Source organism: Manis javanica, chromosome 4, assembly GCF_040802235.1.
Source record: "Manis javanica isolate MJ-LG chromosome 4, MJ_LKY, whole genome shotgun sequence".
NCBI lineage: Eukaryota > Metazoa > Chordata > Mammalia > Pholidota > Manidae > Manis > Manis javanica.
The window spans coordinates 72957000-72971554 of record NC_133159.1 but is presented as its reverse complement, the minus strand read 5'-3'; the positions used below and the strand labels follow the sequence as shown (position 1 = coordinate 72971554).

The 14555-nt window shown below is 31.9% G+C and overlaps 1 protein-coding gene across 9 annotated transcripts in view; it reads right to left on the bottom strand.

Annotated features, from left to right (window-relative positions):
* The window catches only part of SH3GLB1 (SH3 domain containing GRB2 like, endophilin B1), a 32273-nt gene that overhangs the window by 12519 nt on the left and 5199 nt on the right, over window positions 1–14555 (bottom strand). For 8 of the 9 annotated variants that reach the window (XM_037012450.2, XM_073234238.1, XM_037012452.2 and 5 more), the window contains exons 2-5: window positions 9275–9416; window positions 6549–6677; window positions 4026–4159; window positions 2396–2488 (exon numbers count right to left, since the gene is read on the bottom strand). In XM_037012450.2, coding sequence (XP_036868345.1) covers window positions 2396–2488; window positions 4026–4159; window positions 6549–6677; window positions 9275–9416 — 498 coding nt within the window. The remainder of the gene's footprint in view (window positions 1–2395; window positions 2489–4025; window positions 4160–6548; window positions 6678–9274; window positions 9417–14555) is intronic. The other variant, XM_073234240.1, reaches the window with a different exon arrangement.

Genomic DNA, 14555 nt, shown 5'->3' with positions numbered 1-14555 from the left:
TTTTCAATATGCTAGCTAATAAAACACAATTTAGTAGAGAAGAAATACTGGACACAAGCATAAATATTTTACCAATACAGCTAAACCATCAAAGTTCAATCTACTCTACTAGACTGTGAATTGAGGGCAGCAAAGGTTTTACATGAACTCCCCTCAGACAGCCACCTTGTACAAATTTACATTTGATAAATAGAGAATTTTAAGAAACGTTACAAGAAACTAGTAAATGAATTTAAAAAAAAAGGGGGCTACTATGCACAGGTGCCAAACCTTACTTGTGGAGGAATAACTAGTCACACAATAGAAATCAAAAAATAAGTGAAATCAAAGAAAGATATGATGAAATTCTTCAGCTGCTAACCAGAAACCAGTAAATGGGTGAAAGGAGTAAGAAAAAAGTAAACCCAAACTCCTCATGGTTCCTATTTTTCTGTATTCTTCTAGCAAGCATAAGAGAAATACAGAAAAAAAGGAACACAAAGTATAGGCATGCCTCAGGGCTTTATGTAATAAAAACTAAGAGGACTTTTACTTTCTCAAGTATTTCATACTTACTGCTATCAAGTTGAAGAGAAATGAGTTGGTTGTATAGGGGGAAAGAATAGAACTAAAATCAGGGAATGTGTATTATTCTCTAGACTAATATTTTTAATACTTAGCTTTAGTTAAATTGTTTTATGTAATACATAAATTCTAGAGAAGCTGTGTATAAGCTAAATTGTTGGATAAAGTCACCTGTATAATCTTTCATTTTTATTTTAAATGTAAATCCCCATGAAAAAAAAGTTTTGTCTTCAACAATACACAGAACGGAAGAATTGTCTAGATCTTTCTGGATATATCGAAAGGAAATATCTCTAAATAATTATTTACTATTATATTTAGTTCTTACATTTTAATAGCAGTGATAAAATAATTTAAAATAATCAATGGACCTTGTATACTGTTAAAACTATGAGCTTTCTGGCATTTCTCCAGGTAAATAAGTATTATCCTTTAATAGTGTTTCTTAAAGAAAATTTTATACTGACACTTAACAGTATTCTTATTCTGTGATCATCACTGGGCACATGTGGGCATGAATAAAAAGATTCTGTTCTAGTTTGAACATTTACTTCCAAATGATCCTACTTATCAACATTTTTTTTCCTGATTATGAAATTAGTATCTTAATAATCAATTTATATTTTACCATAAATTTACTATTAGCTTCTAGAAACTAATATCCTAATTCAGAGTCTCTTGTCATCTACATATTCATTTTTAAAGTTCTGATTCTGCAAAAAGCTTATTTAGGGAATTTAGGCCGTTCTTGTTGATGTCATGAAAAATTCTGAGATGAAATAGCCCCTGCATTTGGAATTGATGTCCTGTCAAAGATGGCTCTTCTCCATCAGTAGTCAAAAAAGAATGTGCAAAAGGGGAACCATCTAGAAGAATATAACTCACTCTGCTCAGACAAGGTACTGGAGTAATCTCCCAGGACATCACTGCTCAATACCAAGTTATCAGTTTTAATATTCACTCTAAACCAAATCTCAACCTTTTCTTTCCCAAAACAAAGAGAACCACAACAGACTTCTACCAGCACTATGGTAATGTCCCATAGGGCAATGATTCTTGGTGGTAGTAAGCTGGGAACAAAAGGCAGTGGGAATGTTATGCCTCTTAACAAAACATTCCCTTAGCTCAAATTAAGAATGAACTCAAATCTGTTCAAATTTAGGAATAGAGATATATAAACAGTATAAATATTAGATTAAATGAGAAGCTGAAAAATAAAACCTTTTAAGAGAGTTATATTCATATAAAACCACTGAATGATATATTTAATATATCCCTACACAGTTTTAGAAGACTATTCTAAGGTTGATTTTATGAAAAAATATACCAGGACTTATTTACCCCAATTTCTTCCTCTTTAAAGTAGTCACCTGAGAGTCCATGTTGCCACTGTTTGAATGGTTTTGGAACTATTCTTGGTGACAAATGCTTTAGTCAGTTTGAGTCACAAGTATAAAGAGAGTCACACCAAATTTTTAAGCCATTCTCAAACTTGATATTCCATTTCAAATATAATAAATCTATTTCTAAAAGACATACAGGCCATCAACAGTGAGGATATTTAAAGAACATGACACAACTCTAGGAGCTCTTATAATTTTTGCTTTTTAGCAACAGGTATATTGCCAAAATAAGACTATTGCCAAGACTACTCTGCACTGATTGGGATCTATTAAGTTCTGATAAGTTTGCTTAAAAACACAAAAATAATACCCTAAAGTCATAATTAGTCTTAATGATAGATTACAGTTTGCATCTTATGTACGTAAAATACTTTACAAGTCTTAAAATTATTAACCTAAAATATTTTTCTATTAAAAACACTACTTACTGAAGCTCTAGTTTCTGCAGTTTTTGCCTTTTTAAGTCTGGTTTTTGCAGCATCCAAATCTAGTCTTTTATTTTGTAATAGTTTTCTTTCTTTCTATAAATATAGGAAAGAAAAAAGAAAGGCTAATGATGTTAAAATCCAGTAAGAGGATACACATTTAAAGTATTATTCTCCATTAAATATATGAATAATCTGGTAAACAAAAATCTATGATTATAAAGTTGGCTATATAAAGTATTCAGGTATCCAACTCCCCTTTTTTCTTTTACTTTTTCCAATTTTAAAATGATAGAGACATTCTAGATATCTGAGAAATCTGGTAAAGATGCACATGATGGCAGAAACAAAGTAATATCAATTCTAGTATTTTGCGATTTTGCCCCCTAGAGAACACCTGGCAGCATCTTTGTGGCTGTCACAATGGGCTGGGGCAGGGCGGACATTACTAGCATTACTGGATGGAAGACAGTAATGCTGCTGAACCCTCTACAATGCAGTATAGCTCCCTTCATGAAGAATTACTTGGCTGAAAATGTCAGTAGTGCCCAGGTTGAGAAACTGTTTCAAACTCTTATGGATTATCTACAAAGTATCTAAGGTGAAGGTATGGGCCTAGGACAAAGCTCCTCGATACCCTCCATGACTACCTCTAGGATGGGGTAGGCTGCACAGAAAGCAACTCTACCACTCCAAATTGGAATTTCAAATATTTATAGAATGAATAATGAATAAACAGAAGTATAGTATTTTAGAAGTCCTCATGGGAACCTCAAGCTTCTGTGTAACAGGTGAGTTTATAAGAATCACTGTTTGTATTATTAATTCTTAGACAGATTTCATATATCAAATTAAGTCCTTTTGACAATCCAACCTATCTTTTAAATCATATTTCAACTTGGTGGTTTTTCCTTTGTCTCAGGCCAAATACTTTTTACCCAGGGAAAAATTCATTGTAAACATACTCAGTTTCTAGAATATTTGTTATTATTAATTTTTATAGTAAGAAATCTGCCAAGTGAAGTTTTGAAGTAGTATTTACAATAAAGAGCAGTCCTGCAAAAATCTTAGGAAAAAAATGTCCACCTAATCTCTATTTCCCATCACTTAAAAGCAAATTAAATTTAAAAAATTGTAGACTAATGGATTAGGTTTGGTAAAGTTCATATAATATTTATTTCTTATTCTTCAGAGCAATACAACACAGCTGTTTAAAAAGAAGATAACAGACTTCTAGGGATGCAGAGAGACAGAAAGTCTAATAACCAGAAAAAGAGTTCTGGTAATTAGGATTCTGGCTCCCAGATGAAATGAATAGTTATATGGTTATAGTACAGTGTTATTTTTGGTCTATATTTCTAATCATTCCAGGAACTTCTTTTTAGATTTTAGTGTTGGTAATGAACAGTTGATGTAAAAGCATCTTAACAGCACTAACAGGGACACAAAAATGGAGGTCCTATCATCAGTCATTTTTATTTTGGTTAGTTTTGTTATGTGAACATGCACCTAGCTAGATTATTTAAATTTTCTAATCTCTACATCTATACAGTCACTTCGAAGGCAAATTGCTTATTAAAAACTGTAAGTATATATTTATTTTACTAAAAAAGGGGAATATTTTCCAACTCACAGCAATTGTTTTGTAATCTCCTTCTATAAAGTTTCTTAAAGGAGTGAGGAAGTTTAAGGCTGATGTTTGAATCAGCTCTCTGTCTGCTGTTCCAATTCGTTTCTGTGTTTCTCCACATTTAATAAGGGCATTACCTGTAAATGAAACAAGTTTTTTTTTTTACCATTGTCTGATAATATCAGAAAATAAAATGTCAAGTCAGCAATTTGATCTGCTTTAACTAAGTTAGTTTACTTGAGTAAAAATTAAACAGTTGATTATAATTAAGATAGTTGTATTTTAAAAGTAAATTTAAGATTATTAGTACTAAATGAAAATTATATAGAGGAACTCCTTATCACAGTTAACTGTACCAATTCTACCAATGGACAAAAGAAGATGGATATACAAAAGTATTTATAGTTTCGGTTTAAATAGTGTAGCTATATTTATTAAAGTATAATGCTTAAAATATTTTAATAAGTAGATCAAGTCAAAATTTTGTCTTCTGTTCTAAAGTATGCAGTTTATCTCAGGTATCTATAATAGCATATATTTGTATCCTAAAAAAATTCCATGTTTTGTAACACATGCACTTTACTACTTATATATGACAAGTGCAGTAGAAAACAGAGTAAAAGGGAAACAGACAAAGGTTCTACTCTCAGTTCTAGCTCCAATAAGCTATGTGGATCCTAATTCCTTCATGCTAGGATGAGATTATATCTAATTGGTAAGGAATGCAATAATATACCATAGCAGTTGAGCTCAATTTCCAGATACAGACTTACATTTGAATTACTAGCTATGGGATCACAGATAAATAACCTTTCAAAGACTTGTTTTCCTTCCTCTATCTTCAAAATGGAGATAACAAGAATTTACATTATAAATAAGATATAAACGTGGATTTGCTGAAATAATACATATATTGCATAGTGCTTAGCCCAGTGCCTGGAATAGTCAATTGTTAGTTGTCACCAATAGATTCACAGCGTCCAATTCTGATTATCAGGGTACAGTCAATGGAATTACTAGAGGTCCAAACAGATTACACAGATTAAAAAAGGAAAAAATTCAGAAGCCTTCTGAATGTTCATGCATCACTAGGCCTTCAGCTTAGTGAAAGAAAAGGGCTCAATATACCCCATGTACCTTATGACCCCCAATCTAACTGTGTCTGGCACAGCAGGCAATAAAAACATCTATTTAATGTGAGGAATTTTTCTACAATAGTTAAAATTTATAAATAGAACTATAGAAATTCTAAGCATTTTCAGACTTCTTAAAGAATTCTATTTTGAAGAACACAATATACAATAAAATAGAACACAATATACAATATTCAAGTCATACATCTAAAAGCCAGTCAATGGATTAATGGCATATATCATTATACAGTACTTAGCTTATTTCCTAGCATAAAGATAACTACTAAAACTAAGTTCATTTACTCCCAGAATTTATGGGCTATTTCATAAATCAGAACTATATGTAGAAAGTCATTTAATTTACTGACCACTTCATATCCAAATAGGGACCAATTTTTTTGAAAAGTCTTAAAAAAGAGAATAATTAGCCATGAACAATTAGAAAATTAGATTTGAGGGATAATGATGTATAATTTTGACCTTCAGAGTTATACAGTACAGGAACTAACAAGGATGGAGTAATTATAAAAGATGATTACAGAAAATCTGAAGTATATTAGGAAAATAGAAATGAAATATAATCCAAATATCCAGAGAAAACAATGTTAACTTTTTTATGGTACTGACATTATTGGGTGATGAAAGCACACGTGATTTGTTCAAATATTTACTATGTACCAGGCACTTTATTATAGAAATAAATAAGCCCTCAAGAAAGTTAAAAAAAATATCACAAGAAGTACTACAACACAGGTATTGCAAGATTCAACTGAAGTACAAGTGAAGAATTCATAGCTTTTTAGACCTAAAAAAATATGTGAATTCTCTGAATAACTCATTGTGGCAACAAACACTACCCACTTGTAATCTATTGTCCCAAAATAATCACATGTCCACATGGCCCCTCCTTCAGGCAGTATGCTAAGTACACAGCACAGTGATAGCCTGAGGTTGGCAAAATCAAGGCCCCTTTATCTATGGAAACATCTTCCTAGGAGGCAGACGCCTCTGACCAAGGTTTTGTTCCTTGGGGTGCTGGTGGCATAAAAATTATCCCTCTTAGCATAGTATGTAGTTTCTGTCTCTTCACACCATACAAGAAGTTCCCCCTCCCCCTGTCCCCTCCTACGGTAGTGGTATGCAACCTAGTCCAGCTGGCTGTGCCTGGACCCCCTGTATGTATGTAATAGTAAATCCTCATGTCTCAGATGGTGTCTCTGGGTCTTTCCTTTGGTCTTTCAAGCAGCATTCCCCAGGACTTGCCCTCTTGGGCAAGCAAATAGACTTCTGATCACACACATACATACATATTTTTAATATTAGTGATGTATCTAAGTAGTAAAGTTCTAAAAGTAAAGGTATTTCTTAGCATAACTTTTTGTCTCTTGCTTACCATAAGCTGTTCCTGGGCCAAACTCAGTCCCTGCATCAATCATATACTGTCCCAAAAGTTCTGGGTTGTTTATACGACTTGGAGCTTTTCTATCCAGTTTCTCATAAACAAATTCTTCTATCCTGGCATCTAGGAGAAAGGTTTAAAATTACCAATGATTTCAAAAGAGCAAATACTTAAAAGGACTGTTTTGTTCCTCTACTAGTGATTTATCACACTGTAAAATAAATGTTAATAAAATTAGCATACTTTCAAGTACATATCTTTATATAATTTTTAATTTATATGTTAGAGTATTATGTAGCAGTAAGAAACTTACGCTTTAGAAATCTGAAAAAATATTTTGGCACTTCAATGAACATCTAGTGAAGTTGCTTTTGCCTCATTCATACACTGCCTAACCTTTCTAACTCTGAATATATGTTCATAATTTCAAAATCAGGGATTTCCAGCTATGAAATCTGGATTTAAGGTACCGAGAAAAACCAGTCACTCACATACTACTAACACCTTTATCATGCTTTTGCTTGCTTGCACATTGCCTCCTTCCTAGAGTCTAAATATAGACATGGAGGTGTAAAGAATAGAATAAACCAGGCTTGAAATAGTCTACATACAGAGGTCAACAAAATCACACCTTGGCTTAACTTTAAGTTTGCTTAAAGTATACAGATATGTAGATATCTCTGAGCATATGTTCACGTAAAAGATTTCACCATTAAAAATACAATTAAAATAAAAGACAGAAGGTTACAAGTAGTAATAGAATGTTAGTATAAATGGACAGGGAAAAAAGCCAGTAATATATGAGTATACACTTGGTTAGCACAGTATTTAAGAAATTCACATTTATATTGCTGCCTAACAGCAAGCTATTTGAGACGAATGAGAAAATAGCTGAAGTTTCCAGAAACAATAATTAAATAAAAATTAAAAATTATAATCCAAAAAGAAGCTAAATTAAATAGATTAAATAGGTTCCTTCTAAGCACCTCACGTAATTCCTCCACAAATGGAAGTTTCACAGTGCATGAAAGTTTTAAAATTGAGCTGAACCAGTAACAGAAACACTTCAGGAGTTGCATAAGCATTAATCATAATACATAAAATAGACTGTTGGAGTAATACCCGCTTTCATGGCAGACTCTGGGGCAGCGTCAGAAGAATTTTTAAGCAGGAACTAAAAAAACCTTTAGTTAAAACCAAAATGAGTTAGTTAGAAACACAACTATTTAGAAGATTTTAAACTACATTTCAGAATTTCATTTTCTAACTATGAGAGTGATTCTTAGCTTTGCTGCCTGTCTACCTATTTGGCCCAAAGTTTAATGCTGAATCCTATGTTGATTTCATTCAGTTAATAAAATACTTGGTATATTTTTAAAAAAATGTTTCATTTCAATAGGGCATCAATAGATCATAATAAAATCTTAACAAAATAAACAGGCAATTACAATGCAATATATATTTCTGAAAAACCCTAGGTTCTGGAAAATCATACACTAAAAATAACAGGGCTTATAGGAAAAAGAAGGTTGGGGCTTACCACTAAAATCTCTGTAACTTTATAATCAGAGCACAAACAAAAAACAAAAACAAAAAAGACTTCTGTTACTTCTTCAGACTTAAAACACTAATGTAAAATTTTATTATGAGCCATTGTCATTTCTTTATACTGCTGCCATCCCCCTACTTATCAGTCTTATACGATGAGCTTATCTGCCATTCAGAAAAAAATTGTTGTAGAACAGATTATATATAAGGAACTCTGGACAGAGCAAAAAACAAGAGGAAAAATGTCTTTTTTTTTTAAGGTGCCAAGGTATATTATTTAAGTAGTCTTACATAAATAAGAAGCAACATATGATATCCAAAGACAACAGGCCTCACTCAAAGCATAAAAGGCCTATTTTAAAAGGTTACCACAATTTAAAATGGCACAAAATTACTAGTATTTTACATAGTGCTTGTGGTTTATGTAATAACAACAAAGTTTAAGGCTTGGAACTTTAAGTTAGCATGTAAAAGTAAGTTTATGCCTTTCACAACAGGGTCCTAATAACACTAGGGGATAGCGGGGCGGAAAGCATGCATTGTTGCCTTTATCCTATGTAAAGCTCATAGTGAAAAGACTGGGTGTCAATAGACCTGGTTCTAGCTCAAGTTCCTCTTTTAATTAGCTATGCTACACTGTACAAAATGTCAAGTAGTGAGTTTCAACAAATAAACAGTTATTGTATACCTTATCTGCAAGTATTGAGCTGGGTGATCTGAAAACCTCAGAGTTGTCTAAAAATAAAAAATGGAATAATTTATGTAAAAATGTAAAATTTAACAAAAACAAATAATTAGTAATTATAAGTTTCTATATAATTTTCCCTTAATTACCTAGGGACAATTCTCTTCTGGATGAAAAAGGGAGATCAATTTATTTTGACAGTCCTTCAAAACTCTTAAAATTCAAGTCACTGCCTGAAATTGAGTTTTCAAAAGTATTCTATAAAGGCCTGAAAAACATTGTCAGTTTGTTAGGTGGTACACAAAGAAGTGTATCACCCTCTTCTTCACCATAAAAGCACGTAAGAAAGTTATCATAGACCTCAAAGTCATAAACCAAAAAGCTGTTTTCTAACAGCTATTAAAACTTTTTTTTAGCATTAAAAAAACCTACTATCAATACTTTTTAATTAGTCAATAGAGTAGATAAAAGGTAAAATGTCTCTTACTCGGATTTGGCTGTAGTAACACTTCAGTTTGTTTCATTATTTTTTCTGTCCATATTTTGGTACATTCAGCTTTGCTAAGGAGGTTCTCTAAATGAGCATCCAATTCTGTCTTCTCTGCCTGGCCAAGCTTTTCTTCTGTGAACTGTTATTGATAAAAAAAAAATTAATATACTCAAATACATTTCAGGAACCTGTATCAATCATTAAAAAGAAAACGTAAATCCAATCTTGAACATACAGTAATTGAAAACCACTTCATATGAACACTACTACTTTTGCCATTCTGGTAAATTATCCATACTTCTGTATGGCACTTAAGATGACCTTATATATAGTTAAACGTATCCTTAGTTTTGCTAAAATGTATGGTGTGAATTCTATAGAAAATCTAGCATACTGCCAGGTATATAAGTTTTATAAATATCTCTTACAAATAAAGGTAGGATAGCAAAATGATAAGGATGTAAGAGCTTTGATTCAGTTGGCTTTGAATTCAAATCCTGCCTGTGCTGCTCACTGCATGACCTGGCAAGCTTTTTAATGTTTTCTTCTTAGGTATCCTCTATGTTATAAGAGAGATAATATGTATCTATAATGTTTTGAAAAATTTAAGAATATGTATATAAACCATTCTGTTCAATGCCTGGTAGTTATTATTTTGAATTTAAAAAGGGCTGTTTGTATTAATATGGTTTTATATTTTTGATATTTTATCACACCTAGTAGATAGGCTTTTATGGTATGTTCTGGGAAACTAGCATTTAAGTTGTTTCTTCAGGGTATGTTCGCACAACTGATTTATAAACTAACTTTTGGAACATACCCTATTCATAATATGGTGGCATCTTTTAAAGAGCATATACTTAAATATACTCAACATATCATTTTTTTATTACTTTAAGTGTGCTGGTTTCTGAGGAAAGTCAGCATTGCCCATACAGTAACAAAGAGGTAAAAAGATTTCTCGTACATTTTATGGAGACTTCTGAAGACTTTAATTAAATACTAGAAGTGATGACGCAGGCTGTTTATCATGTATAATTTTCCTCTAGAATATGTGGCTTTCCCCCATCACAATACAAGTATAACACTAGCACTGATTTCATGCTTGTTAGTTGACTCATTTCTGGCTAACAGAAGTGTTCACCTTGCTTTTTTCCCTCTCATTTCTTAAAATATCTTCAGTTGCTCCATTTTTGGTTTAATACTTTCAACTGATTATGAGTTAACACTTTTAGCTGAAAAGTCCCCTAGAATGTTATTATTATACTTCTGCTTACAACCCCCACTGAAGTCTTCTTCAGGAGTTAGAAATAACAGCTTTAATAGCTTTGTAAAGCTTAAGTCTTTTTGAGACAGGCCAGTAGTCAAGCCCTGACCCAATGGGTGGAACTGGGAACAGCAGTTCCAAAACTATTGTGTAAGCCTGTAAAACTTGCAGTGTACTGTAATTGAGTATAGGAGAGGCACTGGACAAAAAGATCAAACCCTTGATCCCAAAGTCAGTTGCAATCTCATTTTTAAGAGAACACCCTTCTCCATAGATCCCTGAAGAATCTAAGCAACAGACTCCTGCAAAGGTATACATTAGACTTTTACATGTTCAAAGTTTTCCTCTTAATGGTTAAATAAATTATCTCCCCAGTAAAACAGTAACAGGAGGGAAAGAAAGAGAATACATCCAGGTGATATCATCTATAAAGGATGATTTTCCAGTAGAGAAATATTCTACACTCAACACATTAATAAACATCCATTCCTTCAAAAAATATCATTAAGCATCTACATTTATGCTAGGCACTATTCTAAGCATATGGGTTTCAGTAGCCAAAAAAATCAGACAGGGTTTCTGCTCTTAGGAAGCTTACATTTTAATGAGGAATACACACAATAAACCAAGTAAAAAAATAATTTGATAATGATACAAAGATAAAAAGATGGTGGAGAGAAGAACAATATGGGTAGGCCTATTGTTTCTTGTGTGAGTGACTGAATAATTGAGCAATAAAGAATTCAAGTGTATTCAAGTGAATTCAATGGAAGAATTCATTCGGCAGTGAAGACAAGGTAGCAAGAGAATCAGGGAAGGCTTCATATGGGGATGGATATGCAACCTGGGCCTGAAGTGGAAGCAGGGGTTTAAGGAGCGTTAAGATGTAGGTGGTTAGAGAAATAGCTTCTCTGAGCAGGTAACAATTGACCTGAGACCAAACAATAAAAAAGGAGCTATGTAAACATTTAAGGAAGACTAGAGAGTCCTCTGAAATTTATCTTCCAGTTGCGTTTCTACCACCTTCATGTATATTAAAATTTTTTTGTAGAAGTCCTTAATTTATATTTAATAACCAAGAACAGATTAATATAACAATCAAAAGATCCATAATTTAAAAATCAGTATTTACCAGGTCAGTCTTTGTGCAAGGCACTCTGCTAAGAACTAAAAGACATGGTTTCCATTATAGGAAAGTTAAATGAAAAAAAATTATCTGAACAGTATAAACCTATAGGCCTACTTTTTTTCAGTACATAAAATCATGTTGAAATTCATCTAAGAGATGTTTTAGAAACACACAGGAATTAAGGGTACAGGCTATAAATTACTAAAAAATATTTATAAATAGTGATTAAAGAAATAGTCACTGAAATTTATCTGAAAGAAGTTAAGTTTCTGGACAAGTTTCCTCCCAATAATATTTCAAAGAACCAACTAGAAAATAAATTATTTGGAAGACAAAGTATTTTAATCTTCAGGTCAAAAGGCCTGTTTGCTTAATTAATTATCTTCTTTGTGATTCTTTGTGGCACCACCTTACAGGCATCTTTATTGTTTAGTGAAAAGAAGACAAAGGGTGTGAAAGTGTAATAGAACAATTGGGCATCTGCAACAAGTCACTGATTTGTAATCCTCTTTTTTTAGTGAAAAAAAGACAAAGGGTGTGAAAGTGTAATAGAGCAAAATTGAGCATTTGCAACAAGTCAGTGATTTGCACAAGTTTGAGCAAGAAATAAAATATGCAAACTGACTTACTAAATAAGATTCTACAAATACAGTGAATACTTTACTATTTTAGTTCAGAAGGGTAAAAAACAAAAAAAGCAGCATAAGGAACGCTTAAGTATGACAAGTGAGATAAGGAGTAATTAAAGAAAATCTGTTTAGAAAAAAGCAGTTCTGAAGGAAGGCCTTCATAAGCAATTTATTTAAATACCAGTAATAAATTCTATCTCATATTTACTTGCATTTCCCGAGAGAGAATATTGTTATTTTTTTACTCTACCGATATCTGTGCTTCACATTTCAGTACATTATATATGGTCTTGTTTTATCTTCTAATTTGTTTAATTTCTCTTTTCTCAGTAAGATCATTTATTAGACCTTTTTATCCTTCTGTATTCTTAACAGTATCAGGGCTTAGTTTATGTTCTAAAATGCCATCTATTAAACTGTGCATTTTAATCATATACTCAAAAAATCTTGTTATGTAGGTAAGAATTATAATTTTAGTGATGAAGCTGAGGCTGAGAATGGTTAAACAATTTGCCCAAGGTGTCAGTGTTGGGATTTAATCTCACATCTATTTGAGTTAGTCTTATATTTTACTACCCTTCTAGTAAATACTTGCTGATTTTAAAAAGTTAATATAGTCTATCATGATAATCCAACATATTCTGTGTTTCCAGGCCTCTGTTTGTTCTAACCAGCACTCTGGTTAGCTGTATTATACAGCAAACCTCTGCTTCCTACATGATATTTAATAATCACCAAATTAAAGGTAACTTTAATCCTATGTAGAATGAACAAATAAAGGGAGGGTACATAAGAATATTGCTAATGTTATTATTATACATTAAGTTCAAATTATAAAGATAAATTTTGTTACTTAAATGTGTAATTGTAAGAGACAGTATTTCCCATGATCTTACCATTGTGGGAGCTTAAGGATTTTTTTCACTTTTAATCAGAAGGTATGACATATTAAGATGAAAGAGTACAATATTTAACACATACATTTTTCTCTAAAGCATTTTTAAGTGCAAGTTTCCTCCCAATAATATTTCAAAGAACCAACTAGAAAATGATGAGTTTTATCAACTAAATTAAGGAGGTTTAAATTATTATCAAAAATATTTATGAAGAACACATTTAAGGAGGTTTAAATTATTATCAAAAATATCTATGAAGAATACATTTCTTCTACTGTATGGGAGATGTATAATCAGCACATAACATGGTTCTCGCTCTTAAGGATTTTATGAACTTAAAAATATCTAAACACAAACATACAATTATAATAACATTACCCTTTTCAGAAGGACAAAAGCTTATTGTTTCTTAAAAAAAAAAAAACACCTTGCCTAATTACCAAAAATTGTAAGCTCTACCCTTACATTTTTAATTTTCAATATCTTTAAGTCCAAAGTTACTATTGACTTTGTAGTCTCTTGAAGATGATAGTTAGAAACTACAGTTGGTTTTAAGCATATATTTTAATCACTGTATAGCAGTATGATTTAATAATTAAAAACTTGTGAAAACCCACATGAAAATCAGAATGTGAATTAATTGTAACAAATCCAAACCTAACATTCTCTAAAAGATAATTTGATGTACAATTCTTTCATAATATTCCATTAGTAATACAATAAAATGACATGAGAGTAGAAAGTTTAATCTTCTCTCTAAATACTGTTTTAAGGAAAAGACTGTCCTTGAGTCAGGTACACTATGCCAGGCACTAGAATCCTTCCTTTATTATGGTATAGGCATGTAGCTTCTGGAGCCTGGATTCCATACCCTGCTTTAGTAGAAAGAAAAAAGCACTATAAGTAAAACGGCAGTGTGATCCAAGATATCTATTTAATAAAAACTCTAACCAACAATTCTTTGGGTAAAGTAGTATTTTAAAAGTAATCTTCTTGGAAGAAAACGTATAATACAAATTCTGAATATAACGTATTAGTACATTGTAAAGTAAATCCCTCTCAACTGTTTTTCAATTTAGGCTGCTCTTTAGAATTACTTGGGGGAGCTTTCAAGAACACTGATGCCAAATTTAACCCAAAAGATTCTAATTTATCTGGAATGAGAGGCAGCTTATAAAGATTCCTCATGTAATTTTAGGTGCAGCTAAGACTGAGAACTACTTATTCTAAGCTCCTATGTAACTATTTTAACATCAAGTTGACAGATCACCTTCTTTCTAGTAGTTAACAATCAACACAAACAGCACCAAAGGATGTGAACACAAGTTTTGGGTAACACTAAATATGCAGTTTTTAC